The sequence below is a fragment of the Notamacropus eugenii genome, chromosome 3, assembly GCF_028372415.1.
Source record: "Notamacropus eugenii isolate mMacEug1 chromosome 3, mMacEug1.pri_v2, whole genome shotgun sequence".
Classification (NCBI taxonomy): domain Eukaryota; kingdom Metazoa; phylum Chordata; class Mammalia; order Diprotodontia; family Macropodidae; genus Notamacropus; species Notamacropus eugenii.
In genome coordinates this window covers 206591019-206605303 of record NC_092874.1, presented here as the reverse complement: position 1 = coordinate 206605303, position 14285 = coordinate 206591019, and the positions used below count along the sequence as shown (strand labels likewise).

The 14285-nt window shown below is 39.2% G+C and overlaps 1 protein-coding gene and 1 long non-coding RNA gene across 6 annotated transcripts in view; one reads left to right on the top strand and one right to left on the bottom strand.

The window, feature by feature from the left end:
- Positions 1-14285, bottom strand: part of CACNA1C (calcium voltage-gated channel subunit alpha1 C) — a 1037023-nt gene that overhangs the window by 24516 nt on the left and 998222 nt on the right. For all 5 annotated transcript variants that reach the window (XM_072650128.1, XM_072650131.1, XM_072650129.1 and 2 more), the window contains 4 exons: positions 13448-13544; positions 12062-12164; positions 2858-2959; positions 72-199 (listed from right to left, as the gene is read on the bottom strand). In XM_072650128.1, coding sequence (XP_072506229.1) covers positions 72-199; positions 2858-2959; positions 12062-12164; positions 13448-13544 — 430 coding nt within the window. The remainder of the gene's footprint in view (positions 1-71; positions 200-2857; positions 2960-12061; positions 12165-13447; positions 13545-14285) is intronic.
- LOC140530973 (uncharacterized) overlaps positions 1-14285 on the top strand; it is a 99909-nt gene that overhangs the window by 21812 nt on the left and 63812 nt on the right. The gene's annotated exons all lie outside the window — the stretch shown is intronic.

Below are 14285 nucleotides of genomic sequence, written 5' to 3'. Positions count from 1 at the left end.
CTTGTCTTTTGCAGACTGTCAAAGGGATCAATGACACACAAAAAGGTAGAATCCCTGCTTTAGTTTCTTACCTGTAGAGACAGTGCATTCCTTTGGGAGGGCTTGCCCACCAGCCCCTGTTCTTTGCGCTTCTTAAATTTTCGGAAATACTCTTGGATCAGGAAGGTGGCGTAGAATTTCCCAACAGTCACTTCATCATCTGATAAGGTTGTGCAGTGCCAGGGAATGAGGAGAGGAAAGTTTGGGAGGAGGCAAGGTTAGCATGGGCAACAAGAAATGCAACTTCATGTCTTCTATCAATAATTCCCGACTAATCCTCCTTATGTTCCAAACTCCCAGAAAGCTGAAAGGGACCTCCATCTAAGTTCCTCATTTTACATATGCTAAAACTAAGGCCCATGGAAGTCAAATGAATAACTGAAGATAACAAGGAAAGGAAAAGACTGAAGCTTAGACCTGGCTGCCTTTTTTTCCCCTCTGAGCTTATTTTTTAACTGGAAAGCCTGAGTTTTCCTACCATTAAATGAAACTACATCCTCCAAAGTTGCCAACAGTCTTTTTTCAATCAATCAATAAGAATTTGTTAAGCACCAGTTATGTACTAGGCTCCATGCTGAATGTTGGAGATACAAAGATAAAAATGAAATGATCTCTGCCATCAAGGAATTTATGTTGCATTCTATTTGGGAGGTAACACAGATAGGTAAATAGCACAAATATGGATAGATGTATGTACACACACTACATATATGTATACCATATTTATATATGCATACATGCTATATTTACACACATATACGTATAATACTATATATTTATAGCTGTATATGTACACATACTATCTATGTATAATACAATATATGTACATATGTACATCTGTATATACACATTATATATATTATATATGCATGCATACTACATATGCATAATACACTAGATGTAGATGTATAAGGCATTATATATGTATACACATATTTATACATTATATATTTTATGTATTCATATTTACATATGTGTATGTATATATTTAGATGTGTCTACAGTTATATACATATATAAATTTATGAAATACAAATTACTTTTGGATGGAAAAATACCAGCAATTGGGGAAATTGGTTACTTTTTGCTCAGGAGACAGTACTTAAACTGAAGGCACCTAGGAATTGTATAAGGCACAGGTGAGGAAGATGTACATTTCTGGCCTGGAGGACAGTTTAGGCAACGTCTTGGAGCTGAGAGATGAAATAAACAGGGTGTGCTCGAAAAAGTAGACTGGAACCATGTTGTGAAAGGTTTTAAATGCCAGATAGTGGAGTTTTTATATTATTTTAGAGGCAATAGGAATCTGAACTTCTTGAGCAGCCAAATGATTTGTCCAGATTTGTGCTTTGGCAGGTGTGTGGAGGATGGAGAACCAATGCAAGAGACTGAAGACTGGGAGAGTTATTAGGATATTATTGCAAAAGTCCAGGTGGAAGGCGATGAGAGCTCGAATAAAGGCGATGACTGACGGAATAGAGAGTAGACAGATGTGACATATTGTGAAGGAAGAATCTACAAAACTCTGGCAACTGATTAGATATGGGGTGTGAGGGAGAGGAAAGAATTAAGGATGATTCTGAGGTTGCAAACCTGGGTGACTAGAAGAATGGTGTTGCCTTCAACAAAAATGAGGAATTTAGAAGCAGGGAAGGATTTGGGGGTGGGGAATGGGGAAGATCTAGTTTTGTTTGAGACATGTTGAGTTTGAAATGCCCCTGGAACATCTAGTTAAAAATCTCTAATCCGTGATGTGGGAGACTAGAACTGGATATATAGATCTCTACAGTATAGATCTACGGAAAGCTAAGCCAGTCCCACTTGTTAGTGCCCTTTCCACTTGAAATTATCATGTATTTATTTTGCATATGTGTTGTATTTATTTATTGGTGTACCTGCCATTTCCCCTATTAGATGTAAACACTTGGAGGGTAGGGACTGTTTTTGTTTTTGTCTCTCCAGTGTCTAGATGTGCCTGGTACATAATAGATGTTTGATGAATTCTTGCTGGATGAATGAATCAAGTCCCTGGACACCCAAGATCAGATGCAATATATTATTTCCTACTTGAGGGATGGGTTAGGCACCTTAGAACCTTGTATTGCAACCCTTCCTACCCTATCTCGCTATCTGCTGCTGTGGCCACCAATCAGGTTCCCAAGAGAAAAACTTAATCACCTTCCCTTCGCTAGGCAAGCCCCTTCCCCAAGAGATTGGGGAAGGGGCATGGGGATTTTCAGGCTAAATCTGGTGAGATCTGGATGACTTTTCCTGCTTCCCTATAAGCATCCTGAAAATGCTGAAGTGATGGTACTTTTGACCTGCAGTAGTCTCAAGGAAATACCATTCCTATCATCAAATAAAAAGGCCACTCAAAACTGCCCAGGTTAGTTGATGATGAAGTAAGTTATTCTGGACAAAATAATAATTGAAGAGACTTATTTTTCAGGGTTAAGCTTCCGTAGAAGATAAACAGAGGTTTGTCCAATATTCTGTGAGATAGTAGTTACTTCCTGGGCTTTCACTAGAGTTCTGCTTGTGGCTGCCCCTGCCTAGCATCTTGGTATGAAGGGAATTTGCCAGGCCTTCTCCATAGAAGTGTATCACTCCAGTCCCTTTAAGAGGGCTTCCAAGTCCTATATAAAGGATCTGGAGACCCTTTTCTCCTCCATGATTCCCCAGGTCTGTTGGATTCAACACCACTGATTTAAGCACTTTCTTTCTGGGGCTCCAGGGAACACTAGAGAAAAGTGGGTGTTCAGGAAGAAAAAACCACTGCAGCAGGAGAGAGGAGGGAGGCCCTCAGCAGAACACTTACCACCAGCTGGCGGAACCACTTGGTCGAGGAGCTTCATGCTAGTGCGTTTCCAGATCTTCTTGATAATTGCCCTCAACTCTTCATTGGCTTGTTCCAGGTTCCCTGAAAGAAGAAGAATCAATAAAACTCTGTCAACTCTAGGGGAGAGCCGCCCTACATCAGAAGGTGACCTGTGGCATGGGTATCAGTGGTTTCACTCTAACACGTCACATATACACATTTTTTCTATCTTTTTCTCTGTTCTAGAAATTTTCATTCTCCCCAACACACACACACACACACACACACACACACACTACTACTTCTACTACTACTACTACTACTACTACTACTACTACTACTACTACTATTACTACTACTACTACTACTACTACTACTTTTGTTCAGTTATTTTTCAGTGACATCTGACTCTTTGTGACCCTATTTGGGGTTTTCTTGGCAAAGATACTGGAGTGGTTTGCCATTTCCTTCTCCAGCTCATTTTATAGAGGAGGAAACTAAGAAACTAGGGTAAGTGACTTTCCCAGGGTCACACAGCTAGCAAGTGTCTGAGGCTGTATTTGAACTCAGGTCTTAATGACTCTAGGCCTGGCAGTCTGTCCACTGTACACTTAGCTCCCCTGCTACTACTTTTCCCTTAAGAGGCATTCAGAGGAGAAAAGCACTGATCTTAGAGGCAGAACACTCTGAATTTGAGTCGTGGCTTCAACACTTACTAGCTCTGTGACTAAACAAGTCGCTTTATCTCTCTGTGTCTCCACACTTCCCATCTGTAAGGTGGGCATATTACTGTTCTATGTCCCTCATATAAGTTTTGTGAGGGAAATACTTTATAAACTTTAAAGCCTTATTTGAACAAGGCGTCATCTTCCTTTTTCTCTTTCCCTCCTGCCTATACCTTTAGCCCAGTAAGAGAGACCCAGTGATGTGACTTCTTAGCTCTATGGGTTGCACTTGTGAGTAAAAACATGGCTGACTGCTGCCCTAGATGGTAAGAGCTATGGGTAGTTTGCCAGTGCTTATTCACTCATCCACAGATACTCCGTGATCCAGTGACACAGACCTTCTTGCTGTTCCTTGCACCAGGCACTCCATCTCCTGACTCAGGACATTTTCACTGTCTGTCCTCCACACCTGGAATACTCTCCCTTCTCATCTCCACCTCCTGGCTTACTTCAAGTCCCAATAAAAACACCGTCTTCTATAAGAAACCTTTCTGGATCCTCCTTAATGCTAGTCTGTTGATTATTTCCAATTTATCTTGTGTATAGCTTGTTTGTACATAGCTGTTTGCATGTTGTCTTCTCTAATAGAATGCGACCTCCTTGAGGGCAGGGACCGCCTTTCGCCTCTTTTTGTGTCTACTCAGCACTTAGCACAGTGCTGGCACATAGCAGACATTTAATAAATGTGTACAGAGTCATTAGTGAAAACTCCAGTGGGGAGAGCAATAAATGGTACTCACTATATCGACTGTCAAAACAAAAGTGAAGGGGACTAATTTTTCAGGGCCATATTTCTCTAGAAGGTAAAATGGGGTTTGCTCAATTTGCTGGGTGAGGAATGTTTGGGGTTCTTCTTATATTCCAGTGGACCATAATTACTCGTTTTCTGCAAATCAGAAGTAGATGTTCCATGTGTAACATTATTTTTATGTCTGAGAGAGCCTAAAGAGCATCCCTATGTGGAGAGGAGATTATCTAATAACAATTGTTTTTGTTGGGGTTCAGCTGTGTCTTCATGATCCCATGGATCATAGCACACAAATACCGTCAGGAAAGTTTCCTTGGCAAAGATCCTGGAGTGTTTTTCCATTTCCTTCTACCAAATAACAACAGTGACAATTCATATTATTAGCTGCAATTTGTATAGCACTTTATACCAACTCTGAGATGTAGGCTGTGAAAGTTCATTGCCCTATGATGACAAATGAGAAAACTGAGGCTCAGATATGTTAAGAGGTTTGTTTAAAGCCTTATAATCAATCAAGAATTATTAATAAATGTCAGGTTCTAGTAATACAAAGGCAAAAATTAAACAATCTCTGACCTCATGGAGCTTATATTTCATCAAATGAAGTAACATTTGGGGGCAGAGTTAAGAGGACAGACTGAAAGAAAGAATTTTTGCATAGCACCTCTCCTTTATATCAATCCAGAAAACATGAAAGACCAAATTCTGACTGAGAAAACTAAGAAAAAAGTCACTGTGAATGATTTTTCCAGCCCAGGGAAGTTTAGGAAGACAGACAGAGAGGTCTTTCAACTTTGGGGTGGGTGCTAGCCAGGAACACAGCTCAGTAGTAGAAATGGAATTCATTCAAACACCTAGGGATGGTAAGGGGCCTCAGACTGCTGGAGTCGAAAGAAATCCTAGGGAACCCTTGAAATAGTGCTGGGAGCAGGAATGAATGCCATCTAGCAACTCTGTTTCCCATTACCCTGTTCTAGGTCACAGTTCTAGAGTGGAGAAGAATGGTCATAAGCAAGCAAGGCTCTCACTGCGTAAGGAATAAGTTTCAGAAACCTAGCTGTGTGGCTCTGAGTCCAAGAGCAGAGCAGGAACTCAATTCTAAATTTTAGTCCTATAGCCTTCAGTGGAATTAACTTTCCATTGGGCTCACGGTGACCACATCCAACAGCAATCTATTAAAATACAACTATGTACAATCCAACATAACCAAACCTGGGTTGAAATATTATAGAACTCAGACTAGGAGGTCAATGAATAGACCTTTCTTTGGATCATACCACTTTGGAAGCACTGAAAAATTTGCAGTTCCCCCCAACCCCACCTCTGACTGAGTTGTATAAGCAGCAGAAAGGCATAAAAAGATAGAAACCCAAGCCAGATATCTTCCCCCAAAGTGAGCAGCTCCAAGAAGTAAGCTGCAAGAATGAGCAAAGAATCTGACCATAAAAAATACTATGGTGACCAGGAAGCTCAAGACACAAATACAGAAAAAGACAATGACTTGAAAACATTGAAAGCAAAGCCTCAAAGCAAAATGAAATTTGGATACAACCCCAGAAAGGATTCCTAGAAGAGTTAAAGAAAGAGTTTTTTAAAAAAATGTAAAATTTCTATAAGAGCTGTAAAGAAAAAAGTGGAAAAAGTAACAATATCCAAGAAAATTATAAAAAGAAAATGAACAACTTGGTTAAAAAAAAGATACAAACCTTACTGAAGAGAATGACTCCTTAAGCATTAAAATTGGCCAAATGGAAGTTAATGACTCCATGAGGCATCAAGAAATAATAAAACAAAGTCAAAGACTGAAAAAAATAGAAGAAAATGTGAAATATCTCACAGGAAAAACAACTGACTTAGAAAATAGGTCAATGAAAAATAAATTAAGGATCATTCAACTACCTGAAAGCTATGAACAAATTTCTTGTTTCAAGAAATCTTAAAAAGAAAATTTCTCAGATCTCTTAGAACCAGAGGGCAAAATAGAAATTGATAGAATCCAATAAAGCTCCTAGGAATGTTACTGCCAAAATTCAGAGCTTTCATGTCAAGGAGAAAATACTGCAAGTAGCCAGAAAGAGATAATTCAAGTACCATATACCCACAATCACTATCATATAAAATTTAGCAGCCAAGACTATAAAGGAATGGCAGTCATGGAATATAATATTCCAGAAGGCAAGGAATCTAGGACTGAAACCACGAACAACTCGCCCAGCAAAACTGAGTATAATCCCATAAGGGAAAAATGGACATTTAATAAAATGGAAGACTTTTAAGCATTACTGATGAAAAGACCAGAACTCAATAGAAAATTTGACATTTAGACACAGGCCTCAACATAAGCATAAAAAGTAACTATGAATGGAAAATCATAAGGGATTAAACAAGGTCACGTTGTTTTCAATATACAGAAGCAAAGGAGCATAGATTTGTATGAACTGATGCAGAGTGATGTGAATAGACAGGAGAATAATTTATAGAGTAAGAGCAGTATAAAATACTTGGGAATCTACATGTCAACAAACACATAGGAACTATATGAATACAATTATAAAATGCTCTTCATACAAATACACATAGATCTAAAACACTGGAGAATATTAATTGCTCATGGGTAGGCTAAATCAATATAATAGAAATGGAAAACTACCTAAATTAATTTACTTATTCAGTGTCAAACCAATCAATATAATAGAAATGGAAAACTACCTAAATTAATTTACTTATTCAGTGTCTCACCAATCAAACTACTAAAGAATTACTTTATAGAGCTAAAAATAATAATAAAATTCATCTGGAGGAACAAGATATTATGAATATTAAGGGAATCAATGAAAAAAAAGGGGCTTAGCAATACCAGACCCAAAACTAAACTATAAAGATATAATTATCAAAACAATTTAGTCTTGGATCCGAAGTAGAGAGATTAATCAGTGGAACAGATAAGGTGCACCATCTACAGAAGTAAATGAGTATTTAATAAACTTAAAGATCTTATGTCCTGGACAAGAACTCACTATCTGACAAAAAACTGATGGAAAAACTGGAGAATAGCTTGGCAGAAACTATGGATAGACCAACATCTCACAATGTTTACCAAGTTAAGCTCAGAATGGGTACATGATTTAGACATAAACTGTGATATCATAAGCAAATTAACGGAGCATAGAATAAACTTCCTGTCATATCTACGGATAGGGGAAGTGTTAACGACCAAACAAAATATAGAGAGATTCACAGGAGGTAAAATGGATAATTTCAATTATATAAATTAAAAATTAGAAAAAAAGTTGAAATATGGGGAAAAACATCTTTGAAAACAGTTTCTCTGAGAAAGGTCTCATTTCTAAAATATATAGGGAACTTAATCAAATTTACAAGAATTTACAAAAGCCATTTTACAATTGATAAAAGGTCAAAGTATATGAACAGGTGGTTTTCAAAGGGGAAAAAACCCTCAAAGCTATTAATAGCCATATGAAGAAATGCTCTAAATTACTAATAATCAGAGAAATGAAAATTAAAATAACTCTGAGGTACCACTTGTTACCCATCAGATTTGCTAAGGTGACAACAAAGAAAATCATACATACTGGAGGGGGTTTGGGAAAATAGGTTGGTTGGTTATTGTCCTTCATTCTCAAAGTGGGCCAAAATGACATTGCTGTGTTACAGTCTGGTTACAGTGTCTCTGACTGTGGTTGATCAGATCAATACAAGCTACCAAAGGTTGGGCACAAATAATCCATGTGAACATTTAGGGTGGATTCTTTAAATTTGCCTGTCTCACATTTCTTTTGAGCTGTTTCATTTCTGCTTTGCTCATAGAGCACAGTATCTTTCTTGATGTGGGCATGCCATGCTGGGTGGTCCTGTGCCAGTGTCTCCCAAACATAGATAGCTCTGGCAATGTGTGTGTCAATATCAATATATACATCCCTGGAAAGTATACTGCCAAGGTAAATGAACTCATCTACACCATTCAAAATTTCTCCATTTGCTGTAACCAACACTTCCACATATGGATGGTGTGGTGCTGGTTGATGGAGCATCTGTGTTTTCTTGGTGTTAATTGTTAGGCCAAAATTAGCATAAGCAGCAAAGAATCGATCCATACTTTGATTCATCTCAGCTTCAGAGGCTGCATTGAATGTACAATTATTTGCAAACAAAAAATCTTGTACCAATACTCCATCCACTTTAGTCTTGGCCTGTAGTCTTTTCAAGTTGAAGAATTTATCATCAGTGCGATAGCTGGCCTTGATGCCTGTTGTTCGCTCCTTTTGGTAGGCACATGAGCTTGTTGACTACATTAGTTTTGATTGCAAAACCTACACCAACTTCATGGCACTCCCTTTCACTGCAGCCACTCCAGAAAAATGTGTATCTAAGTCTGACTTCAGTAAACTGGCCTTCATTTGCCAGTCTTGTTTCACTCGGGGATTCTATTTGGATGTGATGCCTGCTGAGTTCTCTTGCAACAAGAGCAGTTCATCTTCCAGGTCTACTGGATTTTCTGTTGTCTATAAGTATGAACACATTCTGTGTATAGATAGTGAGTGGAATCATCTTTGCAGAAGTTTTTGTACTTTTTGTGTGTGTATGTGTGTATGTGTTTTGACCACAAGGTGGAATCACTGCTGGCTTCAGTAATCAGACTATGATTGGATAAGCAAACAACTTACCAAGGGTCTTTAATCACCAAATCTAAAGATCTTTGTAAAAAAATCTTGATCCTTCTTGATTTTTTTTTTTTTGCAGCATTTAACATGGTTGATCACCATGTCTTGGATACTCTCTTCTTGATAGGTTTTCTTGATGCTGCCGTTTCCTGATTCTATCTATTTAACCTCTCCTTAGCTGTCTTTGATGGTTCTTCAGTCATGTCATTCCCAATAATAGTGGACATTCCCCAAGCCTCAGTTTTGGGCCCTCTTCTCTTTTCCAATCTATACTAACTCATTGGGTTAATCTCATGAGCTCCCATAGGTTCAACTGTCAACTTCTGTGTAGATGATTCCCAGACCTATTTATGCTTCCTTAGTCTCTTTAATCTCTTTCCTAAGCTACAATCTGACATCTCCAGTGCCCTCTGGAGAGCTCAAATTGGATGTCCTGTAGGCATCTAAAATTCAATATAACCCAAACAAGAACTTATCTTCACTCCCAAACCCTCCCTTTCCCTCAACTTCTGCATTATTACTGAGGAAATCACCATTTTCTCAGTTACTTAGGCTCCTACTCTTGGTGTCAACCATGACTCTTCATTCTCGTTCACTTTACATATTCAATTTATTACCAAATCTTGTCCCCTCTACCTTCAAATCATAACCCTAGTTTAGGCCTTTATCTCCTCTCATTTAGACTATTGTAATGACCTTCTAATTGGTTTCTCTGACTCATCTCCCCCCCAACTCCAAGCCATCCTCCACTTAGCTATGTAGGTCTGACCATATCACTCCCCTGATCAATAAGCTTCAGTGGCTTCATATTACTTCTGGGACCAAACATTAACTCCTTTAGTTGGCATTTAAAGTTCTTTATAATTCACTCCCTTTCCACATTTCCAGTCTTCATTAACCTCCACACATTCTACAATCCAGCTACTTGCAGTTCCTTGAACATGACACTCCTCCCATTCTCTGTGTTTTTGTACTGTTCATGCCCCATGCCTGGAATGGTGTGTCTTTTCACAGTTTTCCTGGCTTCCTTCAAGACTCAGATCAAAATTCATCTTCTGCTGTAGGCTTTTTCCTCTATCAGCCAAGATTACTTTTCCTTTTACATTACTTTCATTCAACTTTGTATAGATTTTGTTATTTCTTCCATTAAAATGTGTGCTTCTTGACAGCAGAGACTGGGGTTTTTGTTTGTTTATTTTGGTTTGGCCCTTCTTCGCATGGCATTTGACATACAGTAAGTTCTAAATAAATCTTTTTTTGACTGATTCACTGGATAAAGACACAGATGGCATGTTTATCGATTTCAGAGCTGGAAGGGATAGGTAACACATTGGATGATAAAGTCAGGAGCCAAAAAGATCTTGACAGCTTAGAGAATTTGGACTGATCTAGTAAAATGAAATTCAAAAAGGATAAATCTAACGTCTTATGCTTAGGTTCAAAAAATTGACTTCCAAATACAAGGTATAGCATTGTGGGGAGGCATGCTTAGACATGTCTGAAAAAAGATCTAGGGAATTAGTGCAAATAATGTCATAGAACAATCAAAAAATTGACGTAATCTTGGTTTGCATGAAAAGAGCTGTAACTTCCAGGAAAAAGAAAGTGATAGTCCCATTGTGCCAGAATCAGACCTGCTCAGACCGCATACGGAACACCAGATCTGGGTGCCATATTTAGGGTGTGTATAAGTAAACTGGAAGACTTCAAGGGGAGAGCAGTCCTGAAGGTGAGAGACTCTGAGTTCATGCCATATGAGAATATCATGAAAGATCTAGAGATGTTTAGCCTGGAGGAAAGAAGACTCAAATTATATTATTACATCTGTTCTCTTTGGCCTCAGGGATGGGGGGAGTGGAACTAGGAGCAAGGAGTAGAAGCTATAAAGAGGCAAATTTAGGCTTGGTGTAAGGGGCCGTTTCTTAGCGATGAAAGCTGTTCAGATTGGAATGGGCTGCTTGGAAAGAGGTCTTCAGTCAAAGACTGGTGAACCACTTGTTAGACAGTGTATAAAAGAAATTATCTGTTCATTCTGAGTTCTATTCCAACTCTGAAATCTGATTCTGTGTTCAGGTCTGAGACAATGGGTCTGTGATAGTTCTTGGAAAACACCTGGAAGAATATGTTCATAAGGCTCCTTATCTTTTCCACCAGAGTCCCAGAACAATGTTTTAACAGAGAAGCAAGGAACTAAGGATCTGCCGTGATTACAGAGTCCTGAATACCATCACCTTTGGGGATCAACCTCTCCCCTTCCTACTCTTGATTCCCTGCCAGTTGGCAGAATGATGGTTGTAGTCACTATACTGGACTCTTGGGGCACATACAATCTGATTCAGATATGAAGTGGTGAGGAATGGAAGACTTCCCTAGCTATTCCCTTCCACCAAAGGGCCTTTTGTTTTCTAGGTTAATTCAGCATCCTGCATGTGCTTGCAGGATGAGGTCAATACACTTCCACTTATACCTGTTTTGAGACTGTTTTGGGTCACACACCATCTCCCAGGCCCTTCTCTGGAGTGTACCAGAAACACTTCTGAACTTTGCTATAAGGTCTAGAGCCTGAAAGTAATAGGGCTATGGTATCTGTGCAGTGGGGGCAGGATGGGAGGGGTGGGAAAAGGGGGTGAGTGTTTCAACAATCAGAAAAGTATAAATCCATAAATCTGGATGCCAGATACGTATGTTGTAGGATTCATATGTTGTGCAACCAGGAGATAGGCTTAGTCTCAGGATGCACACTCAACTTACTTGAGTGCAACTTGAGGTGGGGAAAGAGGTATATTCCTTTAAACTCTAGAATAAGTTAAGTATTCAAGCAACATTTTACAAATGCATCTGTCCAGGGTAAGAAAACCCTATGAAACTCTGATTTTATCGTTTAGAAGTAACTTGGATAAGTTACAACGGACTTAGTACAATTTCTTTGATATTTAGTGATATGGATTATAACTATGGAATCAGGTTGTTTCTGTCTGTGTTTTTCCCCCATTTCCTATGGGACAGGGGCTCCCTGGGAGAAGGGGGTGAAGTGTGACGATTGCCTTACCTTCCGTTTTGATCCTCAAGGCTGTCCTGACCAGGGCAAACAATGTAGCATTGAACATAACAGTCCCATCACTGTTCAGAGGCATGTTCATGGACACCAGACGCTGTAGGGAAAGGGAAAGACTAAAGTCTTTGGTGCTATTATCTTACTCCTGCCTCTCAAGAGCTCTTTTTGGGATTCTTTCCCTGTGGCCAGATTCACTGTACCTGATATTGCCCTATTGAACTGTTTAAAATGAACAGCTCTCAAAAGACTCACTGAGCTATATTATGAGAGAATAATTATAGGGTCCCACAGTTCTGGAGCATTACAGAACTTGGTGAGTTTATTTAGAATCTTGTAAGCTCCTAGAAAAACGGTTTGCCCTTTTGTATCTTTGTATCTCCAGGACACAGCATAGCATCTGGCACACAGTAGGTACTTAATAAATGTTTATAGGATCAGATGGAATTAAATTGATGCACAGATGTAGTCTTTTGTGTCCACTCAACTTGGCATTATCCAGGAGTGCAAAATCTCTGTATTGTGTTTCCTCTCTCCTCCCATAGTCCTCTTCCCATTAGCCATTACTCAGCTACTGAGAAACTGTAGCTAATGAACACTTTAACTAAAGGGTAAGAATAGGGAAATGAAACTCTAATGAGTCTTTCTGCTTCTCTATGGAGTGTACCATTAAGGTGCTGCCTCTATTATAGACCCCATCCAAGCAGGGGATCTAAGGAATGGAAACCAAAAACCTGAGAAGAAACTCAATACTGTTCTTAAGTCTATGCAGGATTAAAGAACAACAGTGATATTCATGGGGATGGAATGAAACAGCTTAAGCTTCATGAAAGCATGAGGATGGACTAAATGACCTTTGTCTGCTTCTTTTAGCTTGAGGATCATATAGCTATGGTTCAATAGCTAACATCCTCAGTTAGGAGGCAGAAGAAAGAACCAAATTAGAAGATACAGTTATTAACAGACCACATATCCCCAGAAGCCGTCAGAAAGAGCTAAGGCATTCTATTCTGAGAAGCATGTCTGGACTCTCAAATGAAGTCTGAGACTCTTATCAGGCTACCTCTCTCTTTCTGGTCTCAAATTGGCCATCTGGGTGAAATTAGAGGAATGTCAGATATTATCCTCATTCACTCTATCTTTCTATTTTCCCATTGTAGATCTTAAGAGTTGGAAGGGACACCAATGGATAATTTGTGTCAACCCCCCTGTTTTGGCATATGTGTTTTACAAATCACATAATTGAGACTCAGGAAGATTAAATGACTTGCCAAAGGCTACACATCTTGTGTCCCACCTTTTACATTCCCCAATTGTGTCTTCCTATAAACACCTACAGATGTGGGCATTCTTCCTCCCTATCCTTACCCCAATCATGCTTACTTTGCATGCTACTCGATGAGGGCACAGTTTTCCAAACCCTAGTGGGGGTTGGATCCTTCGGAGTAAGGTCACCACATCCAGGTGTTTGATGCGACCCCTGGAAGATGAAGAGAAGGGAACAGTTAAGAGGGCATAGTCCCCACCTCTATTCACTCTTCCTTTTACCTTTAACCTTTCAGAAGCTTCATCACATGGTGGTCTAGGCCTCCAGGGAAAAGTGCTATATTGATGCATCTCAGCTGGCCAACCATTTTTTTTTCAAAATTAAGGAATGGTATGTGATACTCTACTATCAGTGATTGCATTCTAAAGACTCAGATACAAATTGACCATCATCCCAGTGTTTTAAAGTAAAGGGATCTTAAGTAGTGTAACTCAAATTCTTATTGATTCCCTCAAATGATCTACAAGGATTCACTGAATGCTGCTATCTGTGATTTATTGTCTGTGACTGGGTGTTTTTGGACTGCGTATGATGTAATGTAAAGCACACTGGAGGTAGAGTCAAAAGTCCTGGAGTCAAGTCTTGCCTCTGATACTAGCTTTGTGATAATGGGTGATGAGGGTTCAGAAAAGATAGAGGAATGATAGAGGAACTGCAAGAGTAGAGTTCCCTGCATGGACTGTCTGGAGAAGAACTTGTGGACTCAAGCATTCTTGAGGTCAAGGTGGTAAAGATTTATTACGCTTTTCAGTGGGCGAGAGATTTTAGGGAACCTGCCACCTTAGAGGGGTACAGTATAAGTTTATATAGGATATTCTACAGTATAACATGTGCCAAGTGTGATGACTAGGTGATTCAGGGCAGGATTAGGGAGTGGTTAAGAAGTGGTTACCT